The 15980-nt window shown below is 40.2% G+C and overlaps 1 protein-coding gene across 1 annotated transcript in view; it reads right to left on the bottom strand.

The window, feature by feature from the left end:
- The window catches only part of kcng2 (potassium voltage-gated channel, subfamily G, member 2), a 35387-nt gene extending 19841 nt beyond the window's left edge, over positions 1-15546 (bottom strand). The window contains exons 1-2 of the mRNA XM_020644102.3: positions 15079-15546; positions 3824-4724 (exon numbers count right to left, since the gene is read on the bottom strand). Of these exons, the coding sequence (XP_020499758.1) occupies positions 3824-4612 (789 nt within the window). The 5' untranslated portion in view covers positions 4613-4724; positions 15079-15546. The remainder of the gene's footprint in view (positions 1-3823; positions 4725-15078) is intronic.
- Positions 15547-15980: the final 434 nt, after the last annotated feature.

The raw sequence follows: 15980 nt of genomic DNA, 5'->3' as shown, positions 1-15980 counted from the left end.
GAATATGTGAAGAAGTGGATCATTGTGGTTTGGCTCCCTTCGTAACGCTTGTTTTTCAAAAAGTGACACAGCCACCTCATTATCTTTATTAACCCTTGTGTTTATGTCTCATCAGGAGGAGAGTTTTTTACTCCCTCCTAATCAACCACACATAAATTCTTAAAGGTGTGTCTGTCTGGCTGGTTAATTAGTGCCTAGATTACATTGTTTTCAAACATCAAGAGTATTAAATACAGTGGGTCCCTAATCACACCTGTTGCTCTTTGGATTGAAAAAATGAAAGCTGCAGATTCATACAGGCGTCTGATGACTTATGACACTTAATTAGAGATGAAAATGAGATTATGCTTCAGCTGGTCTTGGTTCAGCTTTCACCCGCTTTGTTGTCGTGATTGATTTTCTCTTTGAAGAACTTCTTGCTAACAATCCCCCCCCCCTGCTGATGAAGACATATCTTAGCCAGAGGAGGCTGCAGTGTTCCTCTTTAATCATACTCTGGTCTGCTGATGTCATTCAAGATGTGAATTAGTGCAACACAAAGACGCTGTGGAGCCGGATCTCCGAGGCCTTCTGAAGTCTCCAAGGCAAAGGAGGACATGAATAGGCTGGGGAGGATGACATCGTCAGCTCTAATATGCTTTTCTGCTCCACTTGTCACACCCGGTGACAACATGTGTAGTTAGTGGGAACAAAAGCCAGAGGTAGAAATATTTCTCCTTGTACAGGATGAGAGCTTAATGCAGCAACAAGTGGATGAGCTCTGCTCTCACTTTCAGACTTGATTAGCGGCCAGAGGCTGTTAGTTATGAGCAATATGTTTTATTTTTATTTTAAGACAAAAGGTTTAGCTTTGGCATATCATCAAACAGATGAAGTATGGCATGTACCTGTATTATCCAGATCAACAGAAATAGTCAGGACAGGTGTGTAGAAAACAGGGCAGGACATGCTGCAAACTGAAGTGAACTCAGCTTTAAATGAAATGGAACCCCCCGTTTTCATAATTGCCAAAAGAGTGATTAGATCTGTAACATGGGTTGCCAGATACCATTGGTGAGGTAAAGCATTAATGTTGGGTTCAAAGCACAATAGAACAAAGCTGAACATCCTCACTGAGATGACAACAAGACAAGAATTCTGCCCTTTTTGTGACCTTTCCACAAAGAAAAATGAGCAAGCAACTTTTGGGGCATAATAGGCTACTGTTCAAGAAGCCACATAAAGGTTAATGAGTTGAGAATATGTATATCAGGGTTTTTTTTTTTATAATAAGTTAGGTTGTCTAAACATCAGCTATTCAATACTTTTTTGGATACCAAAATGTTTTAAAATGATACAATATAATTTATATCATTTGAATGATTAATAGTATTGAAAAGCATCAAAGCTTTACAAAAACTTCAGATCTTCAGTAATATTTTGCCATATTTTAAGAAAAATGGAGAGGGCGTTGTCTTAGTTAGAAGTGTTGGCTTTGTGCTGTGGCTCAGTTCGTAAAGTCGGAAGGTTGGGGGGTTTGATCCCCAGCTAATGCAGCTTCATGTCTGATGTGTCCTTGGGAAAGACTAGTCATAAGACTAGAAGAGCGCTATAAGAGCTCAAGTCCATTTACCATTTAATAGCACAAAATGGTTGGCAACCTTACAGGAGTGTGCCTTTATTTTACAAGGATTGTACTGAAGTGCGAAAATGTGTTATTGTGACAAACCTTGGTGTAGGACATTGATCATTTATGAATCAATGAAAGTTTCTTAATCAATATAAGTTTAAAAGGGCAGCACATGTTTAACTGATTCAAAAAATGATGTCTGACTCAAGAAATAAATGCAAAATGCTGAGTTATAATGTAATGTGCATGCAAATACAAATAGGAGCTTTTACATACAGCTGCAACCAATTTTTACAACCAATCTTCTTTGTTCACACAGACCTCATTCTTAAACCTCTTCATTGTTTCAGTCTAGATGAAGCAGTCTAGCTCTTTGCCCTTCATTTGAGGGTCTTTCAAAACCCCGCCTCCACTAACATGAGACTGCTATTGTCTTTTCATTTAACTCAAAATAAATAAGAATATATAAATATTTTCCAAAATGTTGAACTATTACCAATTAAGGTTGACAAAATGTTTGCTACTGTGATAATTTATGATACCATGTGTCCTAAAATAATACAATCTCCATTAATGCAATAATAGTGAAACGTCACATAAACTACGGAAAACTACTACTACTGAAAAAAATACAGACCTCCAGTCATATTCTTAATCAAAAGAGTCCATGAGCAAAAAGAAGGAGAGCATGCTCCAAACCACTGGTTCTCAACTGGTGAAACAAATCAGATTTCTTGAGGGAAAATTGTGCAGTTTGGACCTCAGAGGATACGAAACGTGTGACATAAGCGAGAAACTGGACAAAACAAACATGTTTAAAAAGCGTTCACCGCTTGAGAACCACTGGTCGAAACTACACAAATATGTTGCACTTTTTGTGGTACTGAAACATTGTCAACACACTTGTGCAATTTAGACAGCGTGCAGGCCTTTGTCTGCTATTTTAATACATCAAAAGCAAGAAACTTCACAATATCCGGTGCCTAGAACTTATATTTTTGTTGCCATGGTAATGAAGCAGGTATCTAGAATCACATCGAAGTTCAGAAATCTGGTTTCATGACCCTGTTACCTGTTACTTCTTCAGGTGTCACATATTTCATTTTGTTTCCGAAGTAAAAAAAAAAAAAAACCTGTTGTAAGATATGCACATTATATATTTCACACACATGGTTGAATGTATTCCATTGCAGCTCTTAATTTGTTTACCGGTCAGCTGGTCTCCATGAGGTTTGGGTAAACAAGTCTTGTACAGTACGGATTGAGGCTTCATGGCTTTAATTTGCATAATCATTGCATCGTTATATAATAAATGAGAACCTATTTCATATTCATCTGAGCTTATTTCACATGCATTTTTGGAAGCAGGTCAAGACAAATCAACAGCATGGAGAGAATATCCGTGGGATTTTACAGAACTGAAGCCCAAAACCAAAAAAGATTATTCATTTAAAGATGTTTGAATAAACAGCATTTTTTTTAGCACATCGTGATGTTGTGTTTTCACTGTCAATTACTGCATACATTTGGGAGAACATGGATTTCGTGTTGAAGGACTTTATGCTGCAGAAACAGTAAAGGGAGCAACACAATAATCTGGTATTCAAGAGAATGGATTGGAAGCCTCAATGTCCCTGAGCCTTCCCCTCTGTCACTATGATTTACAATAAAGCCCAGGAAGACTCTGTATGTGGGCTGCTGCATCAACATAATCTGAATCCTACTGTAGCAGCTGTAAAGCATTCACATCCCTGAGGCTGCTGCAGGGAAAAGGAACCCTGGGATCCGAATGCCTTTAGTTTAAAGTTATGTGTGTTGTGTAGTGCAATAACCTTAGTGTTTATCTTCAAAATCTGTTCATGTCATTTTATTCACTTTTGTTCTGCAGTTAAAAGCCACACTGGGCTGTAAGAGCAGTATATTACTGTATATTTTTAACCTGAATTAAACTGGTAATTTGATCCTGTCTTACCTAAAAGAATCTGAGAGGACTGTCTTTTGAACCTTTGTGTAATGACAATGGTGGATAAATGGTTCTAATGCTGAATGCTGCTGCTTTTGCTGATAAAGAACGTGCAGTAGCGGTATGGTCATTCCAGAGATTTAACAAAGGACACCGGATATGAGTTTGGATGCAGTGTGTAACTGATGTAAATCTGTGAATGAATAAAGTTATTACTGAAAATGATCAGTGAATAGACTGAGTGAACTCACCCTCTCCTCCTCCTCTCTGAGATCTGGCATGGTGCTGACACACAGCGTCACAGCAGTAATGGCTACAAATATCACTGACAAACAGGCAAAGATCTTCCCTGGCAGGCCAGAGTGGGGGTTCTCCACCATGTCCCGCAGTCTTCGCATGCAGCCTCCTGTACGGGTCTCTTCCTGCATCACCACTCCAGGAAGCTGCTGGCTCTCATCGCAGGACTGGGGCGAGGTCAGCTCGGCCTCCTCCTCCTCTAGCCTCTGCAGCTCCTTGTATTCCTCCTGCCTGAGCCGCAGTTTTCTGAGGCAGCACCAGTCCAGGTTGTTCTCCTCCACGCCCCAATACAGCAGCTCCTCCTGAAAGGACAGGGCACACATCTCCCTCAGCAGCCGTAGCTTACCCGCTGCTAAGAAAGAGACTATGGTGCGGAAAGCAGTCGGGCTGCGGTCAAAGAAATACTCATTTCGGCTGTCGTCGTAGTCGTCGCACAAATCCATGATCTCGGCCTCACTGCTACAGCCGCGCAGCTTGCCCAGTCGTGTCAGGGGGAACTCCTCCAGTGTTGACCAGGGAATGCGGTACTTGATGCCCCCCACGTTGATAATGGCTGCGCCGTCAGCCAGGCCGACCTCATCTCCATCCTGCTTGCGAGGCTGGGGTTGAAGTAGTAGCTGAGCTCGTTTGTAGAATAAACCCTTCTTGGAGGTGACCTCCTTTGGGTTCTCCACAGGGTTGAAGTGATAGGGGGTGAACTGGTGCTCAGTGCTGCCAGCGAGGAATGCCACTTCCTGGTACATTCCTGCTACTCTGTTGGGGGGACCCTGTCCTGCACGGTGCGATGGAAGGGAGCTTCACAGGGTTGGTGAGGTGACTGGTAGCTCGTCACCCATTCAGCAACACAGCACGACTCTGTAGGAAAAAGAAAAAAAGAGAAGTTTTCTCTTATTAAGTGTTTTAACAGAACACGACTGCAGGCCTCAATTTTGTCCATCACCCATCTCTTCCTCTTTTGGATCTCTTTTGTATGAAACATCCAGACATGTCACTACAACGCAAGATCTGAAGGTGGTTGTGTGGCTGCATCTGACAACTTTTGTAACCCCTAAAAACCCTCAAGTGGAACATTTCTTCTGTCTTTAGAAAGCGATAAACAACATGAGGTGAGAATATTTTGAGCCCATCTCTCAAGTACCAAACCATGAATGCCTTTGATAATGTCATTGAACCCTCAAATTCGATCGTGTAAGCTTTTGTTAACAAATGCCTATGGTAGAAGCTGCAGGTTAAACACAAGCGGCAACCTCCGGTGTTGAAAAATGAAGCCAATGTGGAAAAATCCTGCAGTCTGTCGAGGGTCCACATGAAGCTGGCTGCAGAAACACCAGAAGTCAAATACACATCCCGCTTAAAAGAGCCGATATCTCGATCGGCACACACTGTACGGGGGTTACATTTTTTGACAAAGGCTTAAAACCCGACTCAGCCCCAGCTCTTAGCCTGTCAGTAGATTGACTGAAAGTTAGGGTGAGACAGCATTTCCATCATAGCGCCTGCCATCGTTTGGACTCCAAAGCCCCCTCCAGTTGGGTGACATCACTTGGGCTCCGTCCGTTAATATCTGTGGTAAAAACGTTATCTACCAAACATGCACAGTTACACACAATGTCTGTTATTTTGGTAAAGGCAAAGTTCACCACATTATAGTGCTTCCAGATACTGGGCCTCACCCATTACTGGTCAAACAAAAACTTCAAACTTCACTCATTGTGTTGATCATGACTTATGGATATAATTTTTGTGGGCCTCCTCTGACTGAGGAAACAGAGAGCTGGAGATTTCATAACAAACCAAGCTACTTTAGTGTAAACAGTGTAAATCATTTTACAGCCTGTTACAGAAGATGCAAATCCAAACAAGCAGTAATTAATGATGTTTTTCTATTTACTGCATCATCAGTGAATTGAATGAGACAGGATTGTGTCTAAAACTAGCAAATCAAGAGAATCATTTTGGTCTAATCACAACACAAAGAAGCACAAAGAAGATGTGAGATCTGAAGTTAAGTACCAAATGCTGTAAAGTACACACGTGAAGTAAACATATGTCCGATGTTTTATGTATGTAGTAATGGTTTATTCATTGCTCATTTCATATGAACACGCAGCTTCTGCAACAATGTATTATTCACACCAGGCTTTTCTGTCCACATGAAAAATATTCTTTTTACTGAAGATCAAAAGGACAACTTCTGTAAGGAGTGCTGACTTACTGTAATGATGCGGAAAGTCACATTTACTCTTCACAAAGTACAACTATATCCACATGCACATTGCTACTGATGAGGACAATGAGTTAAAATTTGATTGTGATAATTATTTTACTGTTTGTAGCCAATAAAAAAATGTAGGTTGCAACATAGAAAACTGAATACAAATCTGTGTATAAAACAACCAACAGCACAAAGAGAAAGGAGAAACTCAGAGGGAAAAAAATAGATTTCTCCTCAAATGTTTTTGTGGTAGTGCAATATAAAGTAGACCAGAGTGCATCAACTGACGATGCTGTACAGGATCATATATTAATATCATTTATGGGGGAACTCTTGCTTTCCCCTTTGTGAAAGTAAGTTTTGTCCAGTTTTGCATTCCTTGAGGACAGGCCTAGATTTATCATGTTTTGTGCGTTTGTCAAGAGTTATGCCTCAAGGAATTGACCATCACGGGTGCTGGTGGCCTAGTGGTAAGTGTGCATGCCCCTATGTATGAACGCTATATGCCTCCGAGCGTGCAGCCTGGGTTAGAATCCGACCTGTTGCTCCTTTTTCTGCATGTCATTCAACACTTTCTCTCCCCAATTTCTGACTCTATCCACTGTCCTATCTCTAAATAAAGTCCTAAAAAGCAAACAACCCTTGACTTGTAATCAAAGCAACATGAATAATGACTTGATGGACACGTTTGGACAGCTTGTGACAGACGCATATCTACTATTGTCCAACATTCACTGTGGTGTTGCTTCTTTCAACTAACCTGCCCCTGAAAATGAGCTGATCCAGAATCCTACCTACTGACACACTTTGATGGATTTCCTGAAATGTTGAGTAATGTCGATTTTTCCATGGAGAAAATAAACTGATACAAATGAAGACATGACATGAGACTGCTCACCACAGCTTTAGAGGCTGAGGAAACATTTGTCTAGAGAACTTGAGACTTTTTCAAAGACAGTTGGATACATCCCCTAAGAGAAAAAAGAAAATCAAAAGAGACGATGATCAAGAAAAAGGCTACTTTTTTAAGTTTTTGACATCATGACAGTGGTTTGCGGGCTCCTGCTGTTTTGGTGAATCAGACCAGTTTCATCACTCCCCTTTCAAACAGTGAAATGTGTCAGTCAGAGAGCGGATTGACGCTTTTCACATCTTCTGAAGAAAAAAAATATATTTGCACATTACATGTTTGTGACGCCATGCTGTCTAAAGCTGAGATATTTCTTGTTTCATTAAACATTGCCATCTGGATACAGCATCCGGAAAACACAGGATGAAAGTCCAGCAACATGTCAGAGAACCTTTAGTCACTAAGGATGAGTGTACTGGCCCTGGAGGCTGTGGGGCTGATGTAGGGAGGCTCACCACATCATCACAAGAAATTAAGAGTTGGGACCCTCTAGCTATCCTCAGAGTTTGCTCTTCTGTTGTGAGGCCAATCATTTTAGAAACAGGCCGCTTTCTCCCAGAGAGGGGGGCAGAGTGCAGCACCTCTACAGCGACTCTGCAAAGTGGCTCTGACAGCAGTAGTTTATTGAGCATGACACGGCACCCAGGGGTGGCTTCAGGGGCACAGCAAGAATTAATTCAAGTTATATAGGAGGAGATCCATAAAAGGGCAAATTGTCAGATATGGCTCCTTGAAGTCTGACATTTAGGATCAAATATATTTAGGAATAAGGCGGTTGCAGCAGATCGCGACCTTAAAAGTATATTTGAGTTGAGTATTTAGTCATCATCAAAGGTAAGGTTTGACATTTTGGGAAATTACTTTTTTAGCTTCTTGCTTAGAGTTGCATGATTTGTTAAACTGCTGCCAGTTAGCGTAGCATAAAGTCTGCAAGCAGCAGAAACAACAGGCCTGGCTCTGTACAGATTAGGGCTGCACAATACTAAGGAAATCTGCAACACTGTTAAAAATGCAGATGAAGATTTGACTTGTTACTAATAAATACTGCAGTGTGCATATATGCTGATTTTACAGCCTATCTGCCTTTCTGCTGTGAAACAAGTTTGACGTGATCTGTGAAACACTGACTCTCCTATATAAGCTTCAGAAAGTGTTCAAAATACCGGAGGTGCTGTCTTACTACTTTTTTTCTTACTCTTCTTTACGTCATCAGCCAATTGTGTTTGCTGACTTCAGATTTTCAGCAAAACTGACACCATTTAGTCCAAGAGTAGCTAACGGCTAGCTAAGGCTCAATCTGATTGCCCAAATGAGAGTATACTGAATGTAGAACTAGACGAGTAGATTTCTAAAAAAAAAAAATGATATAACATTTATACACTGTGCTTAAACAGTCTTTTGTGATTTGCTTGGTATGCATGTTATGACAATAAACAATTATTTATCTCATTAAAGTTGTTATCTGGCTTGTTCTACCCACACTAATAACTGCTCTCTAAAAAGATGAGACTGTTGTTATCCCTTTTTTTAACTGACACATCTGTATCAAGTGTAAGGCCGGCCATGGAGAGGAGAGAAAGAAAGTCCTGTTTTAATTCAAAGTCTGACTGGCTATTGTAGCCTAGGAACAGTGAATTAAAGGTCCTTATTGGTCATATTAGTTCAATCGAAAGGTCAGAGTACATGAATTAGTACAAAAGAAGACAGATGAAAACTGGGAAATCTTTTACTGGATTTGTATCATGGGGATCCTTGCCAGAGCAGCGGGACTGTTTTCGTTGGAATATTATGACTGGAAAAGTACAGTAGACCTTCAGATGGTAAGAAACATGGTCCAGAATCAGACTTGTTTGATGCTCTGACAGCTCGTTGTAGCTGCTACTTTGGTTGGATCTCATGGTATGAATCACTACAGACCTAGCTTTCTAGTGATGTATGCATGAGTGATAATTATACACAGCAGTTGTGTAAATAAGAGTGATAATGAGAAGACATACTTTTAGCCCGATCGCAGAAGAGTTTCTGTTTAAAAAAAAATTAAAAATTAAAAAACAGTTTCTATTATTTCTAGATTTTCAACATAGACATGGGTGTAATTTTCGCATCATAGCCTCTTAAGAACTCTAATCTATTGACATTGCAAAAGCTGATTTTTTCATGATCATAGTGGTGAAAGTCAACGATGGTTTTAACTTCAGTTAATTATGAACGAGATGAAATGACAATGTGATGAGAGAAAGAGGGACAGAGTTCAGACTGAGTTCTAACCACCTTACACCAGACAACAGATAATAGGAGCGTATCTCTTACACCAGACAGTTTGTATTTCAGTTCAACACTGGAACTTTTTTAGGGACCGTGAAATTGCTTTTAAATTGTCTCAGTATAAGGTTGGCATAATTTGTTCCATATTGGCAGGTGCAACAGGTGAGTTGAAAAAGAGCAACCTGAAATGTCCTTAGTAGAGGTCTTATCAGGCACAATAACTGAAAACAGCTGTGTATGTAGGCCATGGCTGTTTTGGAGGCCACAATAGTTTTAGATCTTGTATTCAGAATGTTCACTTATCTACAGCAGTGGGGGTCGGGTACCCCGTGGGTCACTGGCCACCGAGAAGGGGGTTACGAGATGATACAAGAATATAAAATTGTATATTTTATCCATTATTTAAAATACATATATAGCCTACGTAAAAAGTAGTTTGCACACAACAGCAACATTGCAGGTGTCTGCTGCTCAGTATAAAGATGCACATACACCATATATAATATATATATATATATATATATATATATATATATATATTATATCTATTTATTACGTTTTATATGTCCACTCAGTTATGTTTAAGTCTGTATAAGGAAATAACTTGTATTCGCCTTCTAGCCTTCCTTAAAATAAAAGACTATATAAAATCATGTTGTGGTTTATAGGCTGATAGTCTTCTCTGTTGTTGTTTTGTGTTGTGTTTGTTTTTGTTTGTTTTTAGTTTTGTTGTTTCCAGTGTTTGGAAAGGGCCAAAGTCTCTGGCACTCTTATTTTGGGGGTCCCGAGCTGAAAAGGTTTGGAGCCCCTGATCTATAGGAAAGTGTTAATGTACTGTAGTTTTAGGGGACTTGGGAAGATGTATATGCTTGGTTTCGTTTCGAAATAACTTTCTAAATAACCTCTACCTGTGCTCCAACAGTTGTAAATTATTAGATTCATCTTGAAGAAATGCACAGGATGTCTTAAGGCCTCAAATCACTGCAGGTAGTGATCAAACATGAGTCTTGTTCTGCTCAAGATTTCTTCCTGTTCCTCGACAGTTTTGCTGAATATTGGTTAAGCTCATGTTGAGTCTCTGTAACTAATATAACAAAGAGTATGTTCTAAACCCGCATCTTTTGAAGACTGTCTTAAGTTAACATTTGAATTATAACTATACAAATGAAGATTGACTGATTTCTGATTAAAGGTTTGAGTTTTGTATCGTTTGGTGATGGAAGATTTGTCTGGAAGTATTAAAGTAAAAAAAAAAAAAAAAAAAAAAAGGTTGGTTTATTCAACTTGAAAAACATTGATGGCTGTTTTCATTAGGAATAGAACATTAATCTATTAAAACAAAAAAACACAAGCAAAGCTTTGGCACAGAAAATAAAATTAAACCAACCATTAATTCATCAGTGTACCAATTACATGTGATTTTCTGTCAAAAAATAGCTTTAATTTCAAGTACTTTACATCCTCTTATGCTCATTAGATGAGTTGAGTAGAGCAGACGAGGTCACTCATTTCCTTTCATCCTCAACATAAGAGGCTCTTTTCTGTGACCCAAATGGCCTTTGTGCATGTGGATCTGTTACAAATTGGTCGATTAAAACCATTACAACATCTCTGTCTTCTTCCACACTGCTGGAGAGGAAAGAAGACTCTTTAAACTATTACCTGAAAAAGATGGAGTACATTTTGACTCATTGCATTGTTCTTTTCCCACCAGTTGCTCATGCAAATAGAATTTGCATGCCTTTCTGCATAACTCTGCAGCCCATGCATCACTGATACATGTGCCTTCCCACATCCCCTCAATCTTCATCTGAGAGAAGGCCTGACGCACAAGTCTATTTTAAGTCAGAGATCTTGAATGACGCTGAACCATCACCTGACCTGCTGCTAAGTCGGACTGATTGCTGCTCCTCAAAGTGACTTTTTTTCTGTGACAATCTGTACTCAAAAATATGAGAACAATTAAGTTCCTTGCCTGCAGAAGCAGTGCTGCAATAAGCAGAGAGAACACTGTTTTATAACCAAGAAGGACAACAAATCTCTCTCTCCCTGGACTCTGATATTCAAACAAAGAGTAATTCTCAAAACTTAATCATATGGGTCTGAGGGGAAGAGATGCAAAACAACTTTTAGATCCTGAGTCACAAGAAGTAAGACATTTTTGGATTGCTTAATTAATATTGATTACATTTACAATGCCATTATTGAAAATGGCCAAACATCAAGGTCTGGTTTCCACAGTATGAATTATTAATGGACTAGTTTGGTTGATCCAAAATGACAAGAATTTCTTTGCCTCAAAGCCCATTCATTGACTTGTTGTAAGAGCAATATCAGCTTACAATATGAAAGGGACTGGGACTTAAATGAGACTACGGCTGCAAAATAAATTGCCATGTTATCTATCACAATTTGAGCATTAGCAATAAAACATCAAAAAGTCTGCTATAATCGCAATAAAAAAGGAAGAATTTACAATATTTAAAGAATATGTGTGTACATTTTACCTGTTGGATGGAGTCATGTCATATTCACACCCATTCACACCCTGATGGTAGAGTTGTTATGTAGTGAGACCTTCAGAAGTAATTAATCCCATTCGTACGCCGCCAACGAAGCTGCGGGAGCAACTTGGGGTTAAGTGTCTTGCTCAAGGACACATCGGAGATGTTGCTGCAGGAGCTGGGGATCGAACCCCCAACTGGGCCCTGGCCGCCCCCCCCCCCCCCCCCCCATGATGATGCAATCACATGAAGTTCAAGCTAGCTTTCAGCTACCCTCAGTTAAATTGGTGACAATTTAGAGGCAAGACAAATGCGTTTTGAATGTATTTGGCATAAGGAAGGACATGTTGAAAACACTGGTATTGTGAAAAACTATTGCAGCAGAAACAGAGTTATAGCTAAGATGCACACGTTAAGAACATTTACTTTGCTTCATTTTGTTTTTGAAATATTGAACATTGTAATCCCATATTGAACTTTTCTTATCACAGTTTGATTTTTTATATCGGAATGTATATTGCAGAAAAAATATATCACAATTTAATTTCCTCCCAGGTTCAGCCCAATGGGACCTCTTTTCTTAGCTGCCTACAGCCTTTTTGCTAACTGGTGTTTAATGTGATGCAAAGTATGCCCTACAAGCTGAACACAGTTCCTTAATTATTCTAAAATCCAAAGAGTTAGGGAAGAAGAAATGCCACTTCTTCAGGAAACCAAGGCTCTGTCCAAATATTCCACTCGCCCTTTACCACTTAGCCACCACCCATTTTGTGCGTTCACTTGTAGGGGTAGGGTGTCCAGATTCTTGTTGGAGTGGAGGGGTTGACGGTAGTGTTAGGGCTACATGTCCCTATAAAACTGAAATTCTTTACATAGACATTATAAACTGAGTGTTGTGAGAAATCTCCCAGAATGCCTATCCAGTAACATTGTCACGTCTGTTCACGTAAATGCTCCCAACGACTACTGATGACCTATAAGGGTCCTGAGGGGGCGTCCCATTTCCTAGAGGGAGATTTCAACACAATCCCTTGAAGATCTGTTCAGGGGTCAAAGGGGCTTCTTAAAAAAAACGAGGGGGCAGGAGTAACAATTAGAAATGGGACTGAGCACAAGTCTTCCCAGCCCACTTCTTGAGCTTAATTGGTCCACAATGAGGTTGCGTAGCTGCCTGCTATGACCTAACCCAACAGTAGCCATTTTTCTTAAACAATTTCTGTGTAATTAATGAAGCTCATTTGTTTGAAAGTGCTCCTGTGACCAATTACAAATGGAGAGTCAAGGTGCCTTTCTGGAGGGCAGCAAAGACAGTTATTCTTTGTTCAGCATTGGTGTTTATGTCTTTCATGTATTCATTCAGTTCCCAGGCTGAACTCTCATCCAGAAGCTGTTTCTTATCTGACACCACTTTCAGCATGACACTTTCTCTTTGCCTTCAAAAGTGAGTTAACACTGATGAGAAATCATCTACTTTGATCATATGAGAAAACCTATGGTTGGGATAGGTTATGGATTTAGGTACAACAACACATTTGGAAAGATTAAGGGAAAGATCAAAGCATAGGTTGAAATGGCATGGTATTGGTACATTCACCAAGGAATGATCTTTTTTTTTTTTAAACGGGGGGAGGGCTGGAAATGTAAAACAAACAGCGGTCTCCTTCCACAAGTCACTTTGTTTTGCTCTTGAATAACTGCACCATAACTCCTCCTGTACTTCTCTCATATGTTTCTAGAGCTGTTACAGATGCTGACCTTTTTGGACCATGTCCTCATGCACCAAGAAGTTCTTAGAAGTCAGTTCTACCTGACCCACTCCCTTTAACATGGGCCCAACCAAAGTACACAATCATACCAGTGCCACAGCTCGAGACTTCAGAACTTCATTCTCAGTCTATCGAACTGTGCTGTATATATCAGTGCCGCTTTTTGAATATTTCAGAAGAACCGTGAAAGTCTCTAATTGAAAATTAAACCTCCTGTCTGAGCCTGACAGTCAGCGTCAATCAGGAAACACAAAGGGCTGGATGTTACAAAGTGTGAAACAAGGAGAAGGAGATAACGGGATGAGTAAATAGCTGAAAGGGAAAGGTTCTATTTGATGGTGAGCCTGAAAGCGGGGAATGTGATGTCTGTGTGGAAGCACAGTCATTAGTTCACAGAGGTTAGAGATCAAAGCAAAAAGGAAAAAAGGACAGCTGCCATGTGTACTTACGAACACATGAAAATGTGGCATCACCCGTCTATTTTCTGTATTTCACCTTCTCTTTATGTTGCAGGTTCTTCTGTCCAAAAAAATACTTTAGACTCATTAACTCACTGTGAGCTCCAGAGCAGGGGGACTAATGAGCGAAAAGAGCTGCTGTTTTATTTGGTTGCAGGGCAAATCTGATGTTGAATTACACCGTGACATAGCGCAGGCTGTCATATTTTGCACATCTGTTCTCATTAGTTTGTTCTCAATGGTTTCAGGGGCCCGCCGGTGTGTGTGCTTTGACAGGAGGATATACTGTACAGGAGAGACGGGAGCATTTCGTCTTCTCACATTAACAGGTTAATGATGCCACATGGGAAGGTAGTGACATGTACATATGGACAATCAATAGGAGAAAGTAAGAGGGAGATGTCTCTTAAAGGCAGGACTGATGTTTTAAAAGCTTCTCATCTACTTGTGTTGTAAGTTATTTGCTCAAATTCTGACAAATCCATTCAATCCTGGACAATGCTCCAGAATGGTATTGATCGTCTGAAGAGGCTCTCCAACATATGTCATAAGGGGAGAACTCTTGGAATTCAAAAGCTGACAAAAAAGCAAACGAGATGACAGGAGCTCTGTAATATGCTAAGACTTGCATACATAATTCAGAATGGTATAGAACCACACTATAACCTCACTGTAGGATGGGAGGAGGGGATAATATTAACCATGGGAACACTGGAAACAGCCCTTCAAGACCATTATATTATAGGACTTTACAGAAATTAACTCAAATACCAGAGGACATTATGAAAGCATTCATTTAGAACAGTTACCCCAAATCCCCCCCCCCCCATTAGAAAAGCAAGGGACAGTACAAACATTTTTTTTTTTTTTTTAAAGTTTGTCGAATTGATGAAATGAAACAAATTAGGAATCCACTGTTATTCTTCAGAGTTTCATCAAAAAAAAAAAAATGCGTTCAGTCATTTGGAATCATTTCCTCTGGTTCCATATTATTCGGCAATTTCATTTTTTTTTATTTTGTGAGGAATAACTGAATTGAAGCAGAAAGAACCAGCGATGTGAAAAATAACAACCCTACTTGGCAGACTCACCCAGTGTGTTGTTGTGTCCATCTGTTTCAGCTCGCTCGCACGGTCACAACTGTGAATATGCAGCATGCCTTCAAGTTTTCCGCGCAGATGCTCTGGGACATCGTCGAACAAATTAACTCTGAACTCGATTTGCAGCCCCTCACATGTGGCGCGGAGTTTTCAATAGGCTGTAGGTGGTTTAAACCATGAAGCCGGTTAGACGCGTGCAAAGCGCTAAAACAATGCAGTGGTCCATGGCGCACGCCAAAGAGGTAGACGTGTTACTCCTCAGCAGTAAAGTCGTCGTCAGAATGGTCCTCTCTGCAAGAGACCACAGATGTTTGCAGAGGAGTGTGTGTAGTTCGAAGCAGGTGAAAGGCTGTTTCCTGCTCACTGATGGTCACTCCGCTCTCTGTCCACGCAGGTGCGTCCGGAGCTCCGCTGCGCGCTGCGCTCTGCCCAACTCTGTCTCTGGGAAACCACCAAGTGCCTCAGTACAATTTCACAGCGTCAGAGGGAGTGTTTTTTTTTAGACATGTCTTTCACACTGCTATGGACTCTATTATTCCCTCTCCCTTGAGGGGAGTGTAATATCCTCATCATTTCTCGCATCTTGTACTTAAATTTGCTTAACAAATGATTTCCGCTTTTTAAGTTGTATCAGTGAATATGACTGACGCTTGTGTAGGTCACCCTAGTATGTATTTAATTTGATTTTAGATAACAGACCGCAAGCTCATATCTGGGGTACTTTGCTCGTCATCTTTGCTTTTTAAGATACATCTTAACATTTTCCAACAAAAAGATAACACAAGTGTCTTGCATATTGTGGGCCATGCGCTGGGAAATACGAGTTTATGATGTCTGATTTAGGCACACTGGACACTCAGTAAGAGGCAGACACACCCTGGTAGAGAAAGTGC

The sequence above is a fragment of the Labrus bergylta genome, chromosome 19 (genome assembly GCF_963930695.1).
Source record: "Labrus bergylta chromosome 19, fLabBer1.1, whole genome shotgun sequence".
Taxonomy (NCBI): domain Eukaryota; kingdom Metazoa; phylum Chordata; class Actinopteri; order Labriformes; family Labridae; genus Labrus; species Labrus bergylta.
The sequence above is the reverse complement of the archived record's forward strand: the minus strand, read 5'-3'. Positions and strand labels throughout refer to the sequence as shown.